The following is a 23,054-nucleotide window of genomic DNA, read 5'->3' as shown; positions in this document are numbered from 1 at the left end:
TGTATAGATTACATTTTTACAGCAGTAATTTTCTTCACACTGGTATTGGCATAATATTCATCATAATTATGAACAGTTAGAGCTTTCTAGGAGGTTTAGGCCAAGGTTTAGGTCTATGGATAAGTTAAGGGTTAGGTTTAAGAGTTAAACAACCACTATAATAGAAAAATATTGAACTCTGATAATTGCATGCTTTTAATGTAAAGATAGTATTTAATATCATTGAGTACTGTCCATGATACTTTTTTGTTTGCAGTAACAGTTACTTTTTCAGGACAAGCTTACAGGGCGTTCCCTTCTTCTTGGTACAAGCAGTGCTGATATACAAAGGTTTACAATATGTTAAGAAAACATTAACATTTTGTAAACCTTTCTGTATTAGTACTACTTGTACCAAGAAGAAGGGAACACCCCAAAAGCTTTTTAGTGCAATTAAAACTCTGTTCACCTTAAAATGTATTCCCACTTTCTCATCTAGATTGGGATAACAGCTATATTATATTTGTTACATGTTTCCATTCACATAACATAAGCTAAAGACAAATTTAAAATGCTACTCGCAGTTTAAATTGCTTTTACTTGGGTTAGGATTTCTTGGCTTCTTAAGAGTAAAGTTTCTACTTGTTCCCCCTTCTTTTGTAATGTTAGGAGGGGCTAAAGAATTACAACCCCGGCTTCTGCATTTACATGATAATGAAGTTTATTAGAGAAAAACAATTCTCAAATTTCAGCCCTAAGTCTTTCTATTAGGACAGATCACTGTGAATGTGATGAAAAAAACTTAGAATCACCCATGTTGCCTGTTGCAACAAAACATCTAAATTGTAAGAAATTTTTTTTAAGAAATTTTTTTTCGTTATGCTGTGTAAATAGGAACACATAGCAGAAATATAGAGGGTTTTTCTTAAATTTTACTATTTGAATGCAAAAATGGAAATACACTTTAAGCTCTTTTTTGATATAGGAACTCCTTTTTCTGTTTGAGGTGCAAAACATAAACCATATACCGCTATCAGAGAGTATTATATAAATTTATTTTAAATTGGTAAGGTTGAGGGTTTATGTTAACAGTTTCATTTAGAGACTAGGCTGAGGTTAATGGTAAGGTTAATGGTTAGGGTTAGTGTAGGTTTAAACTGGCTGCACTAACACAGGTTATACAATTCTAAGTTTTTAAACCTAAAAAAGTCATCATTGTAAACAACCAAATTGGGAATGATTTACATAACCATATGAGTGTACACCTATGAATCAATGTGTAGGTGGAACAGGCTAAACAAAATGATGGTAGTATCTTTGGACCAACAATCACAGACACACACACACACACACACACACACACACATTTATCTCAGCGTATATGCAGACTATCAAATGTGGCTTGCTAAGGGGTGCAGAACCGGATTAAAAGCATCATGGGCCTGGTGCTGAGGATTTCAGTGGGCCTTTTTATGGAAATGTTGACGGTCAGCTGGGCCCCGTTCCTCCTGTCCGGGCTGGGATTTGTAATCCCTCTACAGCAGGGGTCTCAAACTCAAATGACCCGGGGGCCACTGGGCACGTTTACTTCTGCCATGGGTGCCGCTTGCAAATTTTTAAACACAACATTGAACTATGTACACTACAGTACTAGATAGTGCTTGCTGTCCGTCACTGCTTACTGCCAGATGCTTGGCAGTGTTTGCTCTGAGTTAGATGAGCCAAGTCTGCCTTAAAGTGACATTAAACCCTCAGATTATTTAACATAAACCAATACTGTAATGTGCGCCTTACTGTGATCCATGGTTGTTTCCCTTCTCTTTGCTGCTCTTCCTTTTAAATCTGTATATGTTCTCATGCTTGGGGAGAACTTCTGTTTTGCAGCAGACTGCCCTGTCTCAGGAATGGATATATGGTGTCTGTGTATAGGCTTGTATAGGTTTGTAACCTGAGCCAGCACTACAGGAAGAGACCCTGAGCTGCAAAGGGAAGTTCTCCTCAAGCATGAGAAGACATGAGGATTTAAAGAGCAGCAAAGAGAAGGGAAACAACCATGGATTACAGTAAGGCACACATTACAGTATTGGTTTATGTTAAAAAATCTGAGGGTTTAATGTCACTTTAAGTGTGTTAGCAGTTGAGACCCTAATAACCACCTGGAGATGTGCATCTGTTAGCCTAGACCTGGTTTTAGATTTGTTAAAGTTCATAGTTGAGAATAATTTTTCACACAGGTATGTACTTCCAAATAAACACATGATCCGTTTGAATAGTTTGGACAGTTCTGGGAAGGTAGCTGGTAATTCTCTCAGAAATCGACTGATCATTTCTGCATTTCCCTGTGCATCTCGGAACTTGGCTTTGAGGTCAGTGCTGCATTGCAGATCTATAAGTTCCATTTGCAGCACATCAGGGGCACTGTTCACATCAAAAGAAAAGGGGTCAGCAAAAATCTGAAAGGTTGCATTGTGGCTAGTGAAGTCAGCAAATCGCTGATTAAATTCCCGTTGGAGATTTTCAATGGCAGCAACATACTGATCAACAGCAAACAGATAAATGTCTCCACCTTTTTCTTCAATTAGGGACTTGCCCATTGGAAAATGGCTGAGGTTTCTGTAGGTAAACTGTGTTTTCCATAACTGCAGCTTTATGGAGAATGCCTTCACATTGTCAAAAGCCACAGTGGTAAACTGATTTGGGCCTTGCAGTTTCAGATTGCGTTTGTTCAGCTCCTGTGTGATGTCAACCAAAATGCTAAGTCCATGACCCATTTGGGATCATCAAGCTCAAGAACATCCAGTCTTCCATCCATCAGAAATGTCCTGACTTCCTTCCTCAGTTCATAGAACCTCTTCAGGACATTGGCCCTACTTAGCCAGCGCACCTCTGTAAAGTACAGGACATCACCATACACTGCTCCTATTTGCTCCAAAAAAGCATGAAACTGGCGATGCTGTAAGCCCCTTGATCTGATGTAATTAATGCACTTCACCACAACTGGCATAACATTGTCAAATTTCAAGCATTTGCTGCAACGTGCCTGCTGATGAATAATTCAATGCAAAGCAATCGCAGGATCTGCATTCTCTTCTTCTAGTTTTCTTTGTATTAGCGCCACTAGGCCATTTTTCTTTCCAGTCATTGATGGGGCACCATCTGTGGTTATTCCAACCAGTCTATCCCAAGGTAGGCCAGCACTTTCAATTACATCACAGAGTTGCTGAAATATGTTGCTGCCTGTAGTCTTTCCCTGCATTGCAACTAAACTGAGCACCTCTTCAGTTACTTCAAAATGGTCATTAATTCCTCTGACAAATATAGCTAACTGAGCAGTGTCATTTATGTCAGTGCTCTCATAAAGAGCCAATGAATAAAAACAGAACTTTGTAGCCTTATTGCACAACTGCTCATAAATATTATGTGACAAATCACTGATCCTCTCCGCCACTGTATTTGGTGATAGGCTGATGTTTCGAAATAGATTTGCCTTCTCAGGACAAAAGATTTCAGCCACCTTTACCATACAATCTTTCAAAAGCTGACCGTCAGTGAATGGCTTTCCTGCTTTTGCAATCTGCTCACTCACCACATAGCTAGCCTCAACTGTGGCATCACATTCCTTTTTTGCTCGCTTGAAGAGGGTTTGCTGCATTTGCAGGCATTTCTGAAGCTGGGTAATTTGCGTCTCCCTTTCTTCTCCTTGGTACTTTGCATACTGGTCTGCATGTTTAGTAGTATAATGGTTATTAAGGTTATACTCTTTAAAAACAGCAACTTTTTAATTTCATATGAGGCAATTAGCATTGTTATTAACCTCCACACAAAAAAAATCACTTGTCCACCTCTTTTGAAAATTCCTTTGCTCAGCATCAACTTTTCTTTTTAATTTTAAAGCTGACATTATGGAGTATTATAGGGCCAAAGATTGTCTTTTGCCAGATGTAATTGTCTTTCACCTCCTCTTTTTGACAGTACTTTCAAGCTATGGAGATAATTAAAAAGAAAAATATAAATAACTGTATTCTCTATAAAACAGATCCCATGTATGTAATCACACACACCACATTAAAATGTAATGTGTGCATGGAACATTGCAAGGAGAGACAGCCAGGAGAGAGAGCGAGGAAAGATAGTGAGGAAACATAGCAAGCAGTGACAACTTGTGTTCCTGATTCAGGGCCATACACTGCAAAACTTGGTAAATGAGCCAAAGCACAAAGAGAGGAATTTATCAACACAGGAGCAGAGAAAATCTGGAGCAGCTGTGCATGGCAACCAATCAGCATCCACCTTTCTTTTTCAAAGCTCAACTCAACAAACTGAAGAGAAAAGCTGATTGGTTGCCATTGGCAACTGCTTCAGATATGGTCTGCTCCAGTTTCGATAAATTACCCCCCAAATGTCTGAAAAGTCACAAATTGTTTGCTGAGATTTATTTTTGTTTTTTAGTTACCCATGTCCGCCAGCAATGTAAAAGAAGTATTCTCACTGACTAGCAGTGTAACAGAGATATTCAAATGACCAGCAATGTAACAGAGGTATTCACAATGACCGCCACTGTAACGGAGATATACACAATGGCCAGCAATGTAACGGAGATATTCACAATGACCGCCACTATAACGGAGATATTCACAATGACTGCCACTATAACAGAGATATTCACAATGACCAGCAATATAACAGAGATATTCACAATGACCGCCACTGTAACGGTGATATTCACAATGACCGCCACTGTAACAGAGATATTCACAATGACCATACAGGAAGGAGAGAGGTAGCTCACTAGTACCAAGAGCCAGCTGCTATACCAAGCGAATGGGTTCCGGCTGGTGTGACACAAGCCGAGATGCAGAGGAAGCAGGATAAAATAATTAAAAACCAGGATGTCCGGGTTGGCAACTATGTGAGACTTGTAGTTCCACCACCATTGCCACAATTCAGCCTTAGGTGTTGCAGAACTACAAGCTCCAGCATAAATTAATGAACCTGCCATGTCTTGCAGGATCTGCTCTGGAGCTCTTTGTGCCTCCAGAGCAAACAGGCAACTACAGGTCTGTGTTTTTTGATAAGATAGCCTTGTAGTGAGGGGGGTGGGGTATTCTTACCTTGCAGGTGCTGATGCTAGCACTGTCTGGCTATGAGGCAGATGCTGTAGGGGGCGGCTGAGGATCAGAAGAGAAGGAGGAGATAGCTCTGGGAACAGTCCAAGCAGGCTGGGGGGGACGCACACAGGGAGATATCACCTGCAGTGACGGACGAGCAGCGGGCGAGCACCTGCGGCATATGATTTATTCATACTGCAGCCCTGCTCATTACAGAGAAGAAGCCAGCACCGGCGGCAATCTCCCTGTCTGCGGGCCCAAAAGTACCCGGTCCGCGGTGAGGTACTTTGAGGCCGCTGCTCTACAGCTTGGAATCAGTGGTAGAGTGCCAGGGCCCAGCTGCAGCTCTGAGCCTGGTAGATCTGCCACTGACTCCAAGTTGTAGAGAGACTACCAATCTAAGCAATTCATTATACAGCAATGCAGAATACCACCAACTATAGAGGACTGCAAATCTCAGTAATACATCACACAGCAATGAATAAAACCATTAGCTATAGAGGACTACAAATCCCAGGAATAAATTATACAGCAATGTGGAATAATACCAACAACTATAGAAGACTACATATCCCAGCAGAAAAATTACACAGCAAAGCAGAATACCGCCACCTATAGAGGACTGGGCTAGGTATGCAGGCTCTGGGTTGTCAGTGTAGGTCCTGGGTGTTCAGTGCGGGCTTTGGATGGCCAGTGTGGGCTCTGGGTGGTCTGTGTGGGCTCAGGGTGGTCTGTGTGGCCTCTGGGTGGTCAGTGCAGGCTCTGAGTGGTCAGTGCTCCCCAGGTATGCCAGAAGTGACGGGGTGCGGCTCTCTATTCAGGCGGTGATCGGCCACAATTAGGCAGCAGTGGCTCTCTATTTAGGCATTCTAGAGGGCCGATCACTTGGGCCTCTCAGGGTCCTAGGGAGAGCGAACGGCCCTCTAATATGCCTGAATAGAGGGCCGCCGCTGCCTGATTGCAGCCAGTCACCAACTCAATGTTAATCTGGCCCTGAAAGGATGTATGCTCCAGCATGCAGATATACACCAGCTGATATACCTAAAAGGAAGATCACTTACAGTAACCCCCACTGAAAGCAGTCCAATTGTTTTCAGGGCCTATTTCCTAGAAAGTTTTACAGAACACTTTTTCTCTTCAGTGGTCATAAACAGTAATTTTCTTATAAAAAATGATTGATTTCTCCAGTCTATTCCATATCAAGTCTTGGACTTGATGAGTGGTTGAAAGACCACCATACTAGAAAACAAAACAGTTATAGTATATGAGTGCTGACTGCCTGCATACTGCTACTGTACAGCCTCTTCTCACAGGGTTAACTGACTTTTTTTGTTTGTTTTGGTTTGTAGCCCTCAACGGGCCTTATGAATCCAACTGCACTGTGGGTATGTGGTGTCTGTATACTAACTTACTGGAAATGTATGACTAAGTATAATATGTATACTTGCATTCTTTTTGTGTCTTGGTAACCTAAACTCTCGCTCCTAGATGCCTCTTGCAGCTACAGAGCATACACACAGTATTCATAATATTTATGCATATTATTTATTGTGGACATTTAGACTCCTTTCACATGTGTGTTCTGTCTGTCCATTTTTCAGCCCCCCTTTTGCAGATGGAAAATGAACAGTAATGTATTCCAGTACGGGTATGGATGTATAGTGATGTCCATCCCTTTACATCAGTATATATCTATGCCCATAAAGATCCATGATAAGAAAAAAAAAATGGTTTTCATCATTTTCAGTTTTTATGCAGGCTTATGGATGTAAACTAATGTCATCAGTATATGTCGGTTCAATAAAAGTCCAGTTTTTGAAATAGAAACTGAATTTCAACATTTGTAATTGATATATGACCCGGGATAAGAGGGAATGTACAGGATGAATTTGATCTCCATCCTTTTATTCTGGGAAGGTGTTAGGATGCTTAGAGTTGTCTCCCATGAGACTCTTTTTCAACTCTCCCATGAGAGGCCAGGGCTATGGGACATCTCTTGCAAACAATACACTGATGGTGTGGAGAAGGAGAAGCTGTGGCAGGGAAGGAGAATCTGTGGCAGGAGGTATTCCATGCTGTAACCCCAACCCTCAAACAGGACAACACTGAGGCAGAAGCCGCTGTCCCTTGTCTCTCCCTACTGTAGCAACTCCTTCTAGTTCTTCCAGTTCCTCTTAACTTCCTTCCCAATACTCATCCTTCCCTTCTACCCCTGCTCTATGTCAAAACCTATAAATCAATGTCTCTGTTATATTATTAGATAAGCAGCAGCCTTTCCCCTGGTTCTTCTCCTTATTCTCAAAAACTATAATCAGAAAAGTTTATTCATTAATTGCGGGTTCCAATATATGGTCTATAGACTCTTATGTACTTGCGGGAAGCTGTATGTTGGCAGAACATCACGTACATTAAGAATAAAATTTGGTAGCATAAAAGAAACATCATAAATAGGCAATATTTAGTACCCTGACATTTTCTCAAACATCATAATGCAATTCCCACAGTGATGCGAGTATTTGGCATTTTGGAGAGTGTTTCAGACCTAAATGATGAGGGCAGTAGGTTTGGGAAATTACGTTCCAGAGAGACCTATTTGATCTATAGGCTTAAGAGTATGGTTCCTGGAGGTTTACATGAGAGTTTGGAAATATCTTCAGTCATACAAAGATGTATGTGAATTTCTAAGCATAATTTCAATATATGGCACAGTACACATCTAATGTATCATTTATATTGTTTTGCGGCTTTATTGTCTCTGTAATTTATATATTACATATTTTATCGAAATAAAGTCTTAGTCCCAGCACTAATGGAGCCTCAGTGGGTTCCATACCTGAGAAGCCTCCGCAGCTGCGATCCCCACTACTACAGTCCATTCAGGCGTTACAGAAGGCTGCTCCTCACAAGGATCAGGGATTACATTTTTTATGTATAGTTCAACTCTGTATTACCCTTTAGTTTGTTTATGATCTTTTTTTCTGATACAATATGTATGATCATTGTATATATTTTATTAATTTTGTTTAAGTCTTAACTTATAGAGTATAGTCATAAAGTTATGAGGAATAACATTACATATTATTTATATTTAATAGGATACCATGATTTTGATAGTTTTAATGTACCTTTTTATTCATTTTAATTAGTGGTATTTTTTCCAGTATAATAAATGTCCCTGTTTTTATTTGCCTTATTTGTGCCCCACAGCCTTTCACTGTTTCACTTTAGTGTATTTGAATTGTTTTATTCATTTTACCCTTTTTTGGGGGGGGAGGGGGGGTGTGTCCTGGCTCTGTTTTATGGTTGGCCAATCAGCACTATTGATAGTTGCCATGCCAATGATTTGAGCCTTTGTGGTGTGCCGCCTGTCAGGGGCATAACATATTGTGTCACTTCCGGTCTGACAGCACTTCCTGTCTGACATCACCTCCTGCCTGTGATTGGCTGCTGGGAGTGCTTATACAATGGTTGGTACCCAGCTCTGATGAATGGGGCTTGCCCCTAAAACATGTAAGCACTAAACTGCATCACTGCATGTGGTTAAGCTGTCCAATTGAGTTCTGTGGGAAAGATCTTGGAGGGCTTGATTGGTGTTGTTTATGCCCATGTCCTCATCATATATGTGAGTACCATTATCCATTTTAAGTTTTCTTCAATAGATGTAAGGAGGTAAGATGCATCACTTCCTGTCTGATGGCACACCCTATCTGACATCACTTCCAGTCTTATATAACTTCTGGTTTTGTGATAATCTGAGATCATGCGATTGGCTGCTGTAGGTACTTATACTATGGCCTGCAGGTTAGTACCCAGCTCTGATGGAGGGGGCTTGCCCCTAAGACCTGTAAGCACTAAACTGCATCATTGGCAAATCCATTGATGGTGGATTACTAGGTGTGGTTATTCTGTCCAATTGAGTTCTGTGGGAAAGATCTTGGAGGGCTTGATTGGTGTTGTTTATGCCAATGTCCTCATCATATATGTGAGTACCATTATCCATTTTTAGATTTCTTCAATATGTAAGGAGGTAATATATGTAAGGAGGTAATATGCAACGTTCTGTTACTGTTCTACCAGTATGCTAGTGCCAGATTGTTATCAAAAGGTCTGAATGAATACAAAAATATTGAATTGATGACAGGAAAGCTTGAATATGTGTGTGTGGGGCCAAATTGGTTTTAAGCAACCAACAGTGTTGTTTTAAGCAAACTTATGAAAGGCAGGCTCTATTACATATTAGTCATGATGGTGCCTCAAAGACTCAGGCATTCTAATAGTCACTACAAAAGGCTCTATATATCTGGTTTAGTTTATTAACTAGTAGTAGTATGTATTACCAAAGCAGGCATGTGCAGGGAAAAGGGGGGTGTGTAGGTGATCATCTGCCTTTTCACTCTGCTTTCTCAAAAGTGTTTCTTTCCATTTTATGAGTACTGACGATGACACATTAGGCTTACAAACACAGTGGTGGTGTGCAGGCAGAAAGAAGAACATGATAGTAAGTCAGAACCACTGATCAGGGAGAAGGGATACATTATAACTTTGCTTTCAGATCTTCTCTTTGCCTACACACCACCACAGTGCTTCTTTTACAGTTTTTTCGATCAGGCGGATGTGATGCAGGTCATCAGTCGTGCTGAGGCTGTGAGTCATGTTTTCTAGTCTTCATCACTAGAAAGGAGGGGGCTTGATAGCTCCAAGGTCTGAGAGCTTGTCTTTATTTTTATCCACCTCTAATGTTGCACCTTTCCAAATAAATTAAGTCACTGACAAGAAAGAAAGCTTTTTCATGGTAGAATAGTAAGTTCACTGGGTGGTGGGTGTCTTCTGCTTTTAATTAAACCATTAAATAGTATTTTAAGCTTTCTCTGTGACACTTTTCTGTGTAAATATTGTATTCCATGGTACATTTACCTGTTATTCACTTCTATATCTGTGCTTTCTTCCCATGACAAATCATGTTTCCTTTTTTTTTTAATATAATGGGTGTCTGTGTTCTATATGATATTCTGGTGTGACAACCTACATTCTGTGCCTCATTTCCCTGTGAATCACAGTGTGATGTAGCATTTTTCCTGTGACAGAATGAGTCCTGTGTGGCATTTTCCCTGTGACAGGATGCATTTTGTGTGGTGTTTCCCTGTGACAGACTGCATCCTTTGTTGCATTTTCTATGTGGCAGACTGCATTTGTTTGGCTTTTCAATGTGACAGACATTGCATAGTTTTCAACACTGGAATTAATGCTGCCCAACAAACCTCAAATTATTTACAGGACAGCTGCCTCTTTATAGACCAAACTGGTTCATAATGTAATAGACCCTTCAAATAATAAAAAAGTAACCATCTTTGATGGCACAGGCTTCTATCCTTGTGATGTCTACTATGTTGAGTAGTAAGGAAAAAAATGTTTTTTTAATTCTGACGGCAGCCAACGGCTCCATGTCAGAATCAAAAAAAAATCAGGGAAAGGTTTACTCTGCTTGATCGAGCAGGGCAAATTTTCCTTTAGAAAGTGTTTCTCTCCCGGACGGCCAGGAGTCGCTATCTAATGGCGGGAGACTCCTGGAGCGCCTGAGAGAGTTGGGCTGTCTGGAGATCAGTGTCCCTGGTTACCTGGTAACCAGGGACGCTGATCTCTCTGCAAGTAGCTGGAGCCAGCCGTAAGATCACGGCTGGCTCCGCCCAGCTGTCAGAAGCAGGCTGTCGGCCGGCCAGCTTCGGCTTTCACCTCGGCTCAGTCGAGCCAAGGCATGTGCGATTGGCTCGACTGAGCCGCTCGGCCATGATCGGGAGCTGTACGGGCTATTGTGAATAGCCCGTACAGTAGCCCTTCGGTTCTATTGAACCGAAGGAGTCCTGGGGCCGAAGCTAGACGAAGGATCAGCCAAAGCTATGGCTAGATCCTTTGGCAGCTTCGTGAATAGACCCCTATGTTTTTTTCTAATGATCACTACTGAATATGAGAACACACCATTATAGTTATAATGAGATTCTTGTGAATTTGATTTGTTTAAAGTTTTAAGGCAGAACCTATTTTTAATATTTATTATGAAGATGCAGACTTCTTACTTTTACATGTCAAATTTATGGATATATACAATTTGTTTTTGATTATTTTAGGATAATATAACAGAGGGATAACCTTTCAAAACAATTTTAGATTGTATTTTAGATTGCATTTCGCATAGTTTGTTTTTACATATAGCTAGGTCAGCTGCATGCTCCTAGCTCCCAGAGGGACTAGGGGAGAAAGAAGAAATCAGGCACATTAGCTTGTGCTAGCAACAGCACTGAAAATTGTAAGTGGGTTTTTAATTGTTTTTATTCAATAAACTAAATGGTCTTCCACTCTGGAGATTCTACCTTTTCTTCATTTTCTACATTAATGTGGAGTATTAAAGATACAGTATATAAGGATCCAGAGGCAGAAGAGTGGAGTTTTTTTTAACCATAAATTGGGAAAATAATGTCTGACCTTTTGGATGTAAGGTCAACCTGTTCCGGTGAGGTTACCCATTAGAGTCTTTGTGCAGATCTCTGACACCTGGGAGAATATTCAAGTTTTGCTAATGATTACCACAGTTGGACATTTTCACAATGTCATCAACTTTATGAATTGTATTGGTTGCTGTTCGTCACTACAGATGGACAATATTATGAATTATACTGGTCACTACTGGTTGTCACGGAAAAAATATTTGCACAATTTTATAAGTTAGAGTTAATATTGCACCTTGATATTGTTTTTATTATGACTGTACACAGGGGCACTTGTTTACATATCAAAAATGTTGTTAGTTTAAATATGTAATATTTTTATTGTTATTACAAATGCAATAGGATTTTCGGATTTTGTATTTATTTAAGTAGATTTTATATTGACGCATTTTCATATATCCTTGGTGGATAATACAAAGCAGCTGTGAGCTAGATAGCACACATAAGTACAAGGTAATACTGTTTGTTTATTAGACATGTGCGATTCGTTTCGTTACGAATCGAAATTCGTACGAATTTTCCTGAAATTCCGAATTTCGGAGCATCCGAAATCCGAATGGCAGTTTCCGAATTATATCCGAAATACGAAATTCCGTTAACGAATTTCGGATCCGAATTTCTTTGAAACAGGAACTAATATTACCCCTGTAAATGAGGTTGAACAACATGACAAGATTTTTTTTTAATCCGAGATACGGATCCGCTGCTGCTGATGCATTACAATACACAGTTACACACACAGGCAGGAAATACGAAATTCCGTTGACGTATTTTCGTTCCATTACGAACATTCGTTATATTGAAGGTAAAAAGCAAAGTACATTTATATTGGAGTTGATGGTAGTTTTTTTTTTAAAGTCCGAAATACGGAATTCGGAATACGGAATCCGTTAACGGAATTCGTATTTCGTTTTGGTTGACCAATCAGAGGTTCTCTTCTGCTGCTGAGAGTTGCATTACAAATACAGGCAGTAAATACGAAATTCCGTTGACGTATTTGCGTTCCATTACGAACATTCGTTATATTGAAGGTAAAAAGCAAAGTACATTTATATTGGAGTTGATGGTAGTTTTTTTTTTAAAGTCCGAAATACGCAATTCGGAATACGGAATCCGTTAACGGAATTCGTATTTCGGATAAAAAAAACAACTACCACTCCAATATTAACAAAGGTATTTTGCTTTTTAACTTCATCATAACGAATGTTCGTAAAGTTACGAAAATATAACCGCCACTAACGAAAATACGTATTTCGTACGAATCCGAATCCGAATTGAGTTCAGTTACGAATTACGAAATACGAAATAACGGATATTCCGAAACAAAACAGAACAAATTTTTTGACGGCGCACAAGTCTATTGTTTATGGAAGTGGCTTTGTTGTGTATTGTTGAAACTTTCCCACTAAACTTTGCTATGTTTTAGACAAAATAGGTCCTGTGAGTGCACCGAGTAAAATAAATCTCATCCATGGTATCAGTGGGAGTAAAAATAAACCCTGCTGTTAATTAGTGTCAGTAGTTAGAAAATAAGTCCTATATCATCGGTGTCAGTGGAAGAAAGAATAAGCGCTGGTTTTATGGTTTCCTACATAATCACACACATTCATGCTGCAACTCTGCCTCTTTGCTGAAGCCAGGACTATATTGTGACTGTTGGTCAGGAGATCACTCCATCCAAAAGTCTGGGGATAATTTGCAGTGTCTGTTGCCAACACCCCCCTGCCACTCTGCAAAGTGTCCTGGATCATGCAGGACAGCCCATGGGATGCATACACTGTGGGACAGTGTCACAAATCCTGGAATTGCAGGAGCCGGGACACATGGCAACTATGACATTGTTTGTGGTGTTTTTGTTGTAACAGACAGCATAGCTGTGTATGGCATTTTCCCTGTGCTTTGTGACAGACTGCATTCAATTTCATGTTATGTAATTATAGTGCTGACTATAATCCCATGAAAGGGGAGCAACAGGCAACAGGTGCTGGAAGATGATGCCGCTGTGATGACATGGAGGCTGAAGTCTTTAAAGCTACGGGAGGGAGCCGTGGCGAAACCTGATCGGAGGCCATGACAGCAGAGGACGGATCCGCAGGCAGGTCAGCAACTCCAGAGGAGGACAGAGGAGGCAGAAGCAGGGAAGGAGCTCTGAACCAAGGTCAGCAGGCACGTCGGATGTGGAGGGAGAAAGAAAGGGTCCAGGAGGGGGAGCCGGGAAAAAGCCACCAGAAACCATCGGTAGGTCCTCAGCCATTAGAGGCAGAGCAGCGGTGGGGCACTCAGGAAAACTCAGGCATCTTCGCAGCCACATTTCCCCATCAGGCCTATTCGCTCTATCCAAAAGATGATGAAGTAACAACTTTATAATGATGTCTTAGCTTCTTGATGGCTGGCACCAACTGAAACCAATGTTAATTAATTTTCTACATATAGGACCAAGAGGCACGAGGATTGACTGGTACAAGTAACGACAACAAGCCACACATGTACGAGTAGTCTACGAGCATTTTACATGTACAGGTAAGTTTTGTGCAGGGTAGGGATGTTAAACAAAAAGTTAAATTTAATATAAACTTTTTTTTATATATCCCATGCTAGGACCATATAATTTATGGTTCCAAATCATTCTGTGTTATGGGTGTTTTTTTATTTGGCATATCCTGGAACCCTACATTTTGTGCATTGTTTTTCCCTGTGACACACTGCATTGTGTGTGGCCTATACCCATGACAGACTGTTATGTGTGGTATTTTCTTATTACAGATGACTGACAATATTGTTAGTAGGATTTCCCTGAGACAGTATGCTTTCTGTGCTACATTTCCCTGGTGACTGACTGCATTCTATGTGGTATTTACTTATTACAGATGGTGCTTTGTGTGGTGTTTTACCTGTGGCATATTGCTTTTGTGTGGTATTTCCCTTTGAGACCGTATTTGCTGTGTGTCTTTTTCCCTCTGGCAGACTTTGTTTTCTTTGGCATTTTCTTTGTGACAGACTATGTTGTGTGTTGCTTGTCCCTGTCATAGGCTGCATTTAGTGTGGCATTTTTCTTATGGCATGTGTGTAACATTTACCATTATGTGTATAACACGTACCTGTTTTTATATGGCATATTTGTTTATAGTGTTTTTCCATGTAGGAGTCTCTGTTCAGCATTGCTTGTGTTAACCTTGTGTTTTGTTTAGCTTTTTTATTCAGCTGACAGCATTTTTGTGGCATTTTTCTGTCTTAGACCATGTTTCATTTGTGACACACTGAGGGGGATTTATCAAAACTGGAGCAGACAAAATCTGGAGCAGCTGTGCATGGCGACCAATCAGCTTCTCTCTTTCATTTTCAAATCTTAACTGGACAAACTGAAGATAGAAGCGGATTGATTGCCATGGGCAACTGCTCCAGATTCTCTCTGCTCCAGTTTTGATAACTCCCCCCTACTGAATTTATCAAAACTGGAGCAGATTTCCATGTCAACCAATCAGCTTCTATTTCTCATTTTCAAATCTCAACTGAGCAAACTGAAGATAGATGCTCATTGGTATTTCCCGCCCGCAGTTTGATGTAAGCAAAGGGAAGGGATACAGTGGGGTCTATTCACTATGCTGCCGAGGGCAGCCAAGTGAATGACCGATCAGAAGTGAAGTGAGCCGAACACTGTTCGGCTATTCAATTCAGGCTGGTACGGCTGATTTCAGCCGTACATTGGCTGAAATCCGCCGTACATTGGTCTGTACAGCACCCCCTCGGTTCTACTGAACCGAAGGGGTCCTGGGGCCGAACCTAGCTGAAGGATCGGCCGAAGCTACGGCCAGATCCCTCGGCAGCTTCGTGAATAGACCCCAGTGATGTAATTGACCTTCTGTGCCACCAAATCAGCTGCTGATGGGAATACCCTATCCACAGCTTGATGTAAGCAAAGGGGCAGGATGCCGTGACGTAATTGACCTCACATGGCTACATGCCTATATTTGGTAAATTACATTTACCTAATATGGCTACATATATAAATTAACTGCACCAATAAGCAAGCAAACAGCTACAAGGCATACAAGGAATAAATAAATGTGTCGAGCTACAAAAATAAGCAATACAAAAATAAAATAAAAGAATCCGGGACTCACAAACAAATGTTAGTGAATAAATAATACATAAATCAGATGTGAAGTCTGTAAATATTTATAACACTGAAGATATGTCCATATATAAACAGCAATAGTGATGCATATTTCTTGTGCCTTCACCAAATGCACCACGTGCACCACACCAGATATAGAGGTTCTCACCTTATTGATAGACCCTTACAAATCGGGCAATTCCCTTCTTAAACAGGGGAGGGGACACTCAACTCCAATCACTCACAGATGTCCTCCAATAATGTAATCAAACCAGCAGACAGATCTGTATAACACTTCCTAGTGGGGAAACAAAAACCTCTGATCTTTATCGAACTTTAGGCCTCCTTAGTAAAGGAGTTCAATACCAGGATCGTGTTTTTTTGGATAACACAATCCTGGTATTAACATCCTACTGAGGGTTTGATTACATTATTGGAGGACATCTGTGAGCAATTGGAGTCGAGGGTCCCCTCCCCTGGTTAAGAAGGGAATTGCCTAATTTCAACTTGTGTTGGGATCTATCAATAAGGTGACCACCCCTATATCTGGTGTGGTGCATTTGTGAAGAAACAATAAATATTCATCACTATTGCTGTTTATATATGGACATATCTTCAGAGTGATGAACATTTACAGACTTCACATCTGATACATTTACTATTGATTCACTGACATTTGTTTCTGAGTCACAGATTATTTTATTGTTTTTTTGTATTGCTCATTGTTGTAGCTCGGCACATTCAGTTATTCATTTTTACTTAATATGGCTATTTAGCCAAATTAGGTAAATGACAATAGCCAAGCATCCCACCTTTTGTTTACATGCAGCTGTGGATGGGGAATGCTCATATCAAAGCTGATTGGGTGGAAGTACTCACGGCACTTCCTTGTTTGTTGGAGCTCAGGTTAGTTACAATTAAAGTGGGCCTACATTTAAAAAGTGAAGATTTTATAGGGTAACATCTGGAAATGTTGATTGTGCCTGAGCAGTACCCTGAAGAAAAAACTTTTCTCTTAACCCCTTCATGACTGAGGCCTTTTTTTCATTTTTTGCACCCATGTTATATTCCACATTTTAGGCCTGAAAAATTACTTAAAACCCCCCAACATTATATATTTTCTGAATGCCAAGACCCTATAGAATAAAATGGTGGTAGTTGCAAATGTGTATGTTGCGCAATATTAGTGCAACTCCTTATTAAACCCCAATATTTAGTGAAAAATTTAATTAAATGCCCCAAAACACAACAAAATACCAATTTTTTTAATGAAATATAAAAGATGAGGTTACAACGAGTAAAACGATACCCAACATGCCCAGGTTACAAATTGCGTGCATCCGTAAAACGGCGAAAAACCCCAGTACCCCAAAAAGTCCATAGAAGACGCTTTAAAAGCCCCCACAGGTCATCAATTTAGAGATACCCCAGAAGCGATCTGGCGACAGGTAAGTCGCCAGGATCGCTTCTGTTGTAAAGCCGACAGTCGGCTCTACAAGTTTAAACAGAGTCCCGGCGGCAAAAGTCACCGGGAGTCTGTTTAAACAGCCCCGATGCTGGCGACGTACACTGTACGTCGTCAGTCACGAAGGGGTTAAAAAAGGAACTTGTGTTCTATATCTGCAGTGCAAGACCATCTAAGGCTATGCGGCCTCTTATTCCTAGCCATTGATCAGGCAGAAGGGATACATTGTCATGTTTTGATCCCCTTGATCCTTTCTGTGCCTACCACCACACCACCACAGTGCAATGCAGGTTATCAGTCCTGCAGTGGCTGTAAATCATGTTTTCTAGCCTTCATCATTAGAAGAGGAAGGGACTTGATAACTCCAAGGCCTAGGAGCTTGTGGCTAGTTTTTTCGTTTTTAGTGTTGCACCTCTCCAGATTAATTAAGTTGTTGACAAGAAAGAAAGCTTTTTTTATGGTAGAATAATAAGTTAGATGGGTGGTGGGTGACAACTCCTTCTTAATAAACCCTTAAATAGTATTTTAAGTCTTCTCTGTGACGAAAAGAAAACAAAAGCAAAAAAAGCAAAACTTACGGGAGCAGAGGATGTGGTGATTCCTTCAGACTTCCCCTGCTAGTGATTTTATATTTCATCGCTGCTTTTATGCTTGTAACCACTGACTTTCGTGTAAGTACAATTTCAGTCGCTTGTTGTACTAATAAATTATACTTCTACACTATGGAGGCGCTCTGTTTTGCTTTTGTTTTGCTTTTGTTTCTTCCCTGTGACACTTATGTGTATAGGTATTGTATTCCATAGTACATTTACCTATACAACATTATCTTTCTTTTTTCACCATGATGGGTTTCTGTGTGGTGTTTTACCTTCGACAGACTGTGTTGTGTGCCATTCCCCATCAGGGACATTGTTGTGTGTGGCATTTTCTAAGTGATAGACTTTAATCTATATGATTTTTTTGTGACAACTTGCATTCCGTGCCATTTTCCCTGTGACAGAATGAGTTCTGTGTGTCATTTTGCTTGTGAGATAATGGGGTTGATTTACTAACCTTATAAACACACCACGAATGTGTATACACCTCTGCAGTGTGTTCCCTCCCAGCATGATCTATGGGAGGAATCGAAACACCTTTGTAGTGTGTACACACCCAGCAGGTGTGTTGTTCAAAGCCCTGCAATGAATTGCAAGGTAATGTGGTGTAAATTAGCTCTATGTTATGTTGCTTGCATTGATGAATGCAGGAATGTAAATGCATGAGCTAACCATTTTTGTCTAAACTGTGAAGCAGCATTATATATGCATCATGTGCATGATTTTTCCATATATGGCATTAGTGGGAATATGCTTTTAGAGACTTTTTGGTTGATAAATACGTTTTGCTGTGTACAAATCACACACACCTGGTGTGTGTGTGTGTTTAGGTTAGTAAATCACCCCCAATGAGTTTTGTGTGGCATTTCTCCAATAACCCGATACATTTTGTATAAAGTTTCCATGTGACAGATTGCATTCTTTGTTGCATCTTCTAGGTGATAGACCACATTCTAAGTGGCCTTCTCTATGTGACAGACTGCATTTTGTTTGGCAGACAGATATTTTATTGTCACCAACATTTAAAAAATAATCATGAGGGACATCTCGAAGGGTCTGAGAAGAAATAAGGGTTTAGGCAGTAGTTACAATCAAAGTGGACCTAACTTAAAAGTGAACCTTGTAGGGTAACATCTGGAAATGTTTTATTGTGCTTAGGCAGTAACCTGAAAAATAATTTTTGTCTTGTCAACTCCTGAATAAAATATGATTTGAAGTGAAAATTAGTGATTTCACTACTGTGCTGCTCACTGTTCTCCTTGCTGAAGAAAAAGCTGAAAATCCAAGGATTTCTTTGATTCTGTTCCATTCACATTTGTGTATCTATGATTTCTGCAACTCTTCTGCTATTTCTTCATCATTACCCCACCAGTCATCTAGCCATGTCTCTACCAAGATGGCCTCCATGAAGAGACAGAATGTGGAAAAAGGCATGGTAAGACAGTAATAGAGAAAAGGGTGTCTGCAGGAAGACTACAAGCTATACTGGTGACTAGCCCATTGTCCTTTGCTTGCCTTGTTTGGGCACAACTTCCAGATTATTTTTGGGAATCAATTCTCTATTAAAGAGTACCTGTCACTACATTACACACTATTAGTTTGATCAACAATATACGATGAAACCACTGTTTACAGATATGTCTGCACATGTGATACCCTGACATAGACATCTGTACATACACCTATATTCTCCTCCCTTGAAACAGATTAAGGAAGGGGGAATTATGGTGAAATGGGGCAAGATTAGATTGAACTTCTGGAGACAGGGCTGAACCTTAAAGTGACACTTTACTCTTAAAAATGCATTGAAGTACCTTAAATAATAAAATAAATGTGGATTATGTGTGCATCACTCAGCTGTAGATCCTCAAATCAAATCATCTCTGAATTTGTGCTAACACTGTCCTTCCTTCACACGAAGCTTGCTGGCATGATAGACTATAACTTCAATACAGATTAGTAAATTAAATGTGAGATTGTAGTTCCTCACAGGAGTGAGATTAAAGTGGTGGACACTTTACTACAACACACAGGGACCATGGGAAGCAAGTCAGTGTCCCTGGTTAGCAGGTAACCAGGGACGCTGATCTCTCTGAAAGTGGCCAGAGCCAGCCGTAAGATCACGGCTGGCTCCGCCCAGCTGTCAGAAGCAGGCTGTCGGCCGCTCGGCCAGCTTCGGCCTTCAGCACGGCTCAGCCGAGCCAATGCATATGCGTTCGGCTCGACTGGCTATTGTGAATAGAGCCAAAGGGGTCATGGGGCCGAAGCTAGCTGAAGGATCGGCCGAAGCTACGGCCAGATCCTTCGGCAGCTTCGTGAAGAGACCCCTTAGTATCACTCTAAGAACATGTTCTTAGTTGGAGGCCCCAACAGTGCAAATGCACAACTTTACACATCTAAAGCCTCTAAAGCATCTTTGTAGGCTAGTTTTATGTTGAAATCTTAAGCTATTTATATGGCATGTGTGCTTGTAATTACCCCTGTTGAGGTGGGTGTAAATTCATCTTGACCAAATCTCCTTTCTCTCATTTTTTTAAGTTTCTATGAGGTAGAAAACATTTTCCTAAGACACTTGAGTGTTTTTCATTTTAAGTCATGTATTGTTCTTGTCATTCTCTGACACCTCTGCATCATTTTTGAATATGATTTTACATTATGTGCACATGTTATAACCATTTGTGCCTTAAGTGTTGCAGCTCTACAATTATTTTCTAGATGATCGAACAGCTCAAAAATTATGTTTAAGCCCTCTTCACTTTTCCAGTATGTATTATATTCATGGCTGAATGAACCAGGGTATAGTGCTACAATATGGTAATGTTCTCCACTGTACACACACAATAAGTGCAGTGAATTAAATTTCACTTATAGTTTTCACATTATAGTGTTTAATAGTCTAAACAGTTCCAGGCATCATTTACATCTATGTCAGTAGTGTGTGAATATTCTGTTTGTTCAGCATTGTGTAGCATGTTCCTAGAAAATTCCTAGAAGAACAAATACATAAAAAGAGCATGAAATGAATATATATATAGTTTTTGTACATGTTTTCTATTTATTATTAGCAGAACTAAAAAAATATGGAAAATATGAAATATTGATTATTAATATTTTGTGTTCTATGGAGCCAGCAGGTAGAGGTCTAGTCTTATGTTCACAATCTTAATTTTTTCAGCTTAACCTGCTCAAGGAAGCCTATTGTTACCAGAACTCAGTAGCTCAAACTAAATTAAAAGATGACTCATCCCTTATCGTGTGGCTTAGTCCAAGGTTTCAGTCAGTCTTTTTTTCTATCTCGCATAACAAAAATGTGAAAAATTGCACAATTTTTCACAAAAAATAACTGTATTTTTAATAACTACTACAAAAATTATTTGTACCAGAAACTTCATTTTAGTGTTGTTTTAAACAGGTAAATTATTGAATAAAATATATACTTTCTACTTACAGTAAAACTCCTTTTTAAACTAACATTGGTTAAAATAAAAAAAACACAATTTTTCATTTTTGTTTATAGATTCCATAGAATGTAAAATAACTGTTGCGAATCTCTATTGTCAACAAAGAGCATTGTTTCCCCCCCCAAAAAAAACAATGTATGCATTACTTTAACTTAAGAAATGACAACGTTATCACCAAATAAACAGGTCCATATTAGAAAACTCTCTATAGGAGTATATAGGTACTAGAACTGAAGTACTAAAAGAAGGAAACAAACTGCATGGGTTAAGTGCTCGTTTTTGTCTCGGTTCAAAAATAACAAAGTTATACTCACCTAAAGCTCTGAGCTGGCCAGTTGTCACAGTGCTCCCTCCAGTCTGTTTTCTCCTTTGCTGCAGCATTTAAATGTTCCTCAGCGCCCTCACGTCTACACACAGTGTAGAGAATGTGATGAGTTATGGGACCTTAGACCGCTGCAGAGGAAGGGGAGAGAGGCTGGAAGGACCAGACTCTATAGAAGATAAACAAATTGTCTTTAGTAAAGCCAACCAAGTAATAATGAACATTGGAAGCTTTCATTATACTATGCAGAAACTGCCCACTATACTGGAAATATCTGTGCTCATGCTCTGTAGTTATTCCATTTTCTGCCGGCAAACATATGTATATGCTAGCAAAATTAGACATAAAGGTAAACTTAACAGTTCTAAGCAGTGCTTTAAACTGGATAAATACAGACAGATCTCCTACCACTCCACATTAACAGTGAGAGATCTACTTGTACACTAAACCTCCATAATCATAAAATGGAAGAAAACACATAACACTTCTAATAATGCATCTACATTTTTGTACAGGTCCAAGTACTGTTACCTTTATATTTACCTTCACTTAAAGTTGAACTTCAGTATTACATTAAAGGAATACAGTGATTCAGGTCTTTAATCATTATTGCATCATTTAGTATTTTTTTATGCAAGTAGTGTAAGAAGCAGTATCAGCCCATTGCAGTCTATTGTACAGTCTGTACAGCAGAGCTCAGAGATGGGGAAGGAGAAGCAGCACAAGGAACCAGTCAGGGTTTCTGTAGTGCAAGAATCATGCTGATATTAAGAGAGATTAGATTGACAAATATATGAGATCATCATTGTGCTGTTTCTCTTGTCACTGTCAAGTCACAAGGTGGTAAGAGATCAGCAAGTAAAAGTGAAACTGCAGAAGAAAGAGATCAGGTCCCCTCCTCTGCTAGACAGAGCTGTGCTATACCGCAAAACTGTAAATCTAATGACAGGCAAAATGGATCTCATATATGTATGTACTCTCCACATTTAGCTGTTTGCCTGGAGCTTTAAATTCACTTTAAGTTGCATTTTGACATGCATTTTAATGCACATATGGATGCATATACATAAAAATACATGCAATAAATGCATACAAAATGCAAATGAAAATATGTGATTTTAAAAAAAGCAGTATGAGAGAACCTTATGTGCAGACAAATGATGGCAGTTGGGACAGAGATATATCCACTTCTCACTTGGGTCCACAGCCCCTGCTACAATGCCTTATTTCTCCCATCACTTCACCACTACAACCACCACTTACTCTGTTATTCTGTTGGCTTCCACCTTGTTTGGCCTTCCTCTTCTATTTAAAAGTGCCCAGGCTATGGACATTCAAATATTGGCATATTCTTAATAAGCAGTAAATGAGCATCAAAACAAACCTTTACTGACCTCTGTTGATGTAGCTACTGTGGAGCTATCCTCATAGTTCAAAGCAGAAGCATTAACATTTATCAATTTGTCTTCATCTCTCAATAGCTAATATTATCCTGACCCCCCTTCCAGA

At 39.8% G+C, this 23,054-nt stretch overlaps 1 protein-coding gene across 1 annotated transcript; it reads right to left on the bottom strand.

The window, feature by feature from the left end:
* Nucleotides 1-281: 281 nt before the first annotated feature.
* Nucleotides 282-4,436, bottom strand: LOC108790581 (general transcription factor II-I repeat domain-containing protein 2B-like). Its single transcript, XM_018560882.1, is given in 4 exon segments — nt 282-317; nt 2,136-2,711; nt 2,807-3,753; nt 4,433-4,436. Coding segments are annotated over 4 exon segments (1,563 nt in total).
* Nucleotides 4,437-23,054: the final 18,618 nt, after the last annotated feature.

Source organism: Nanorana parkeri, unplaced genomic scaffold (assembly GCF_000935625.1).
Source record: "Nanorana parkeri isolate BGI_ZX_2015 unplaced genomic scaffold, ASM93562v1 scaffold484, whole genome shotgun sequence".
NCBI lineage: Eukaryota > Metazoa > Chordata > Amphibia > Anura > Dicroglossidae > Nanorana > Nanorana parkeri.
The sequence above is the reverse complement of the archived record's forward strand: the minus strand, read 5'-3'. Positions and strand labels throughout refer to the sequence as shown.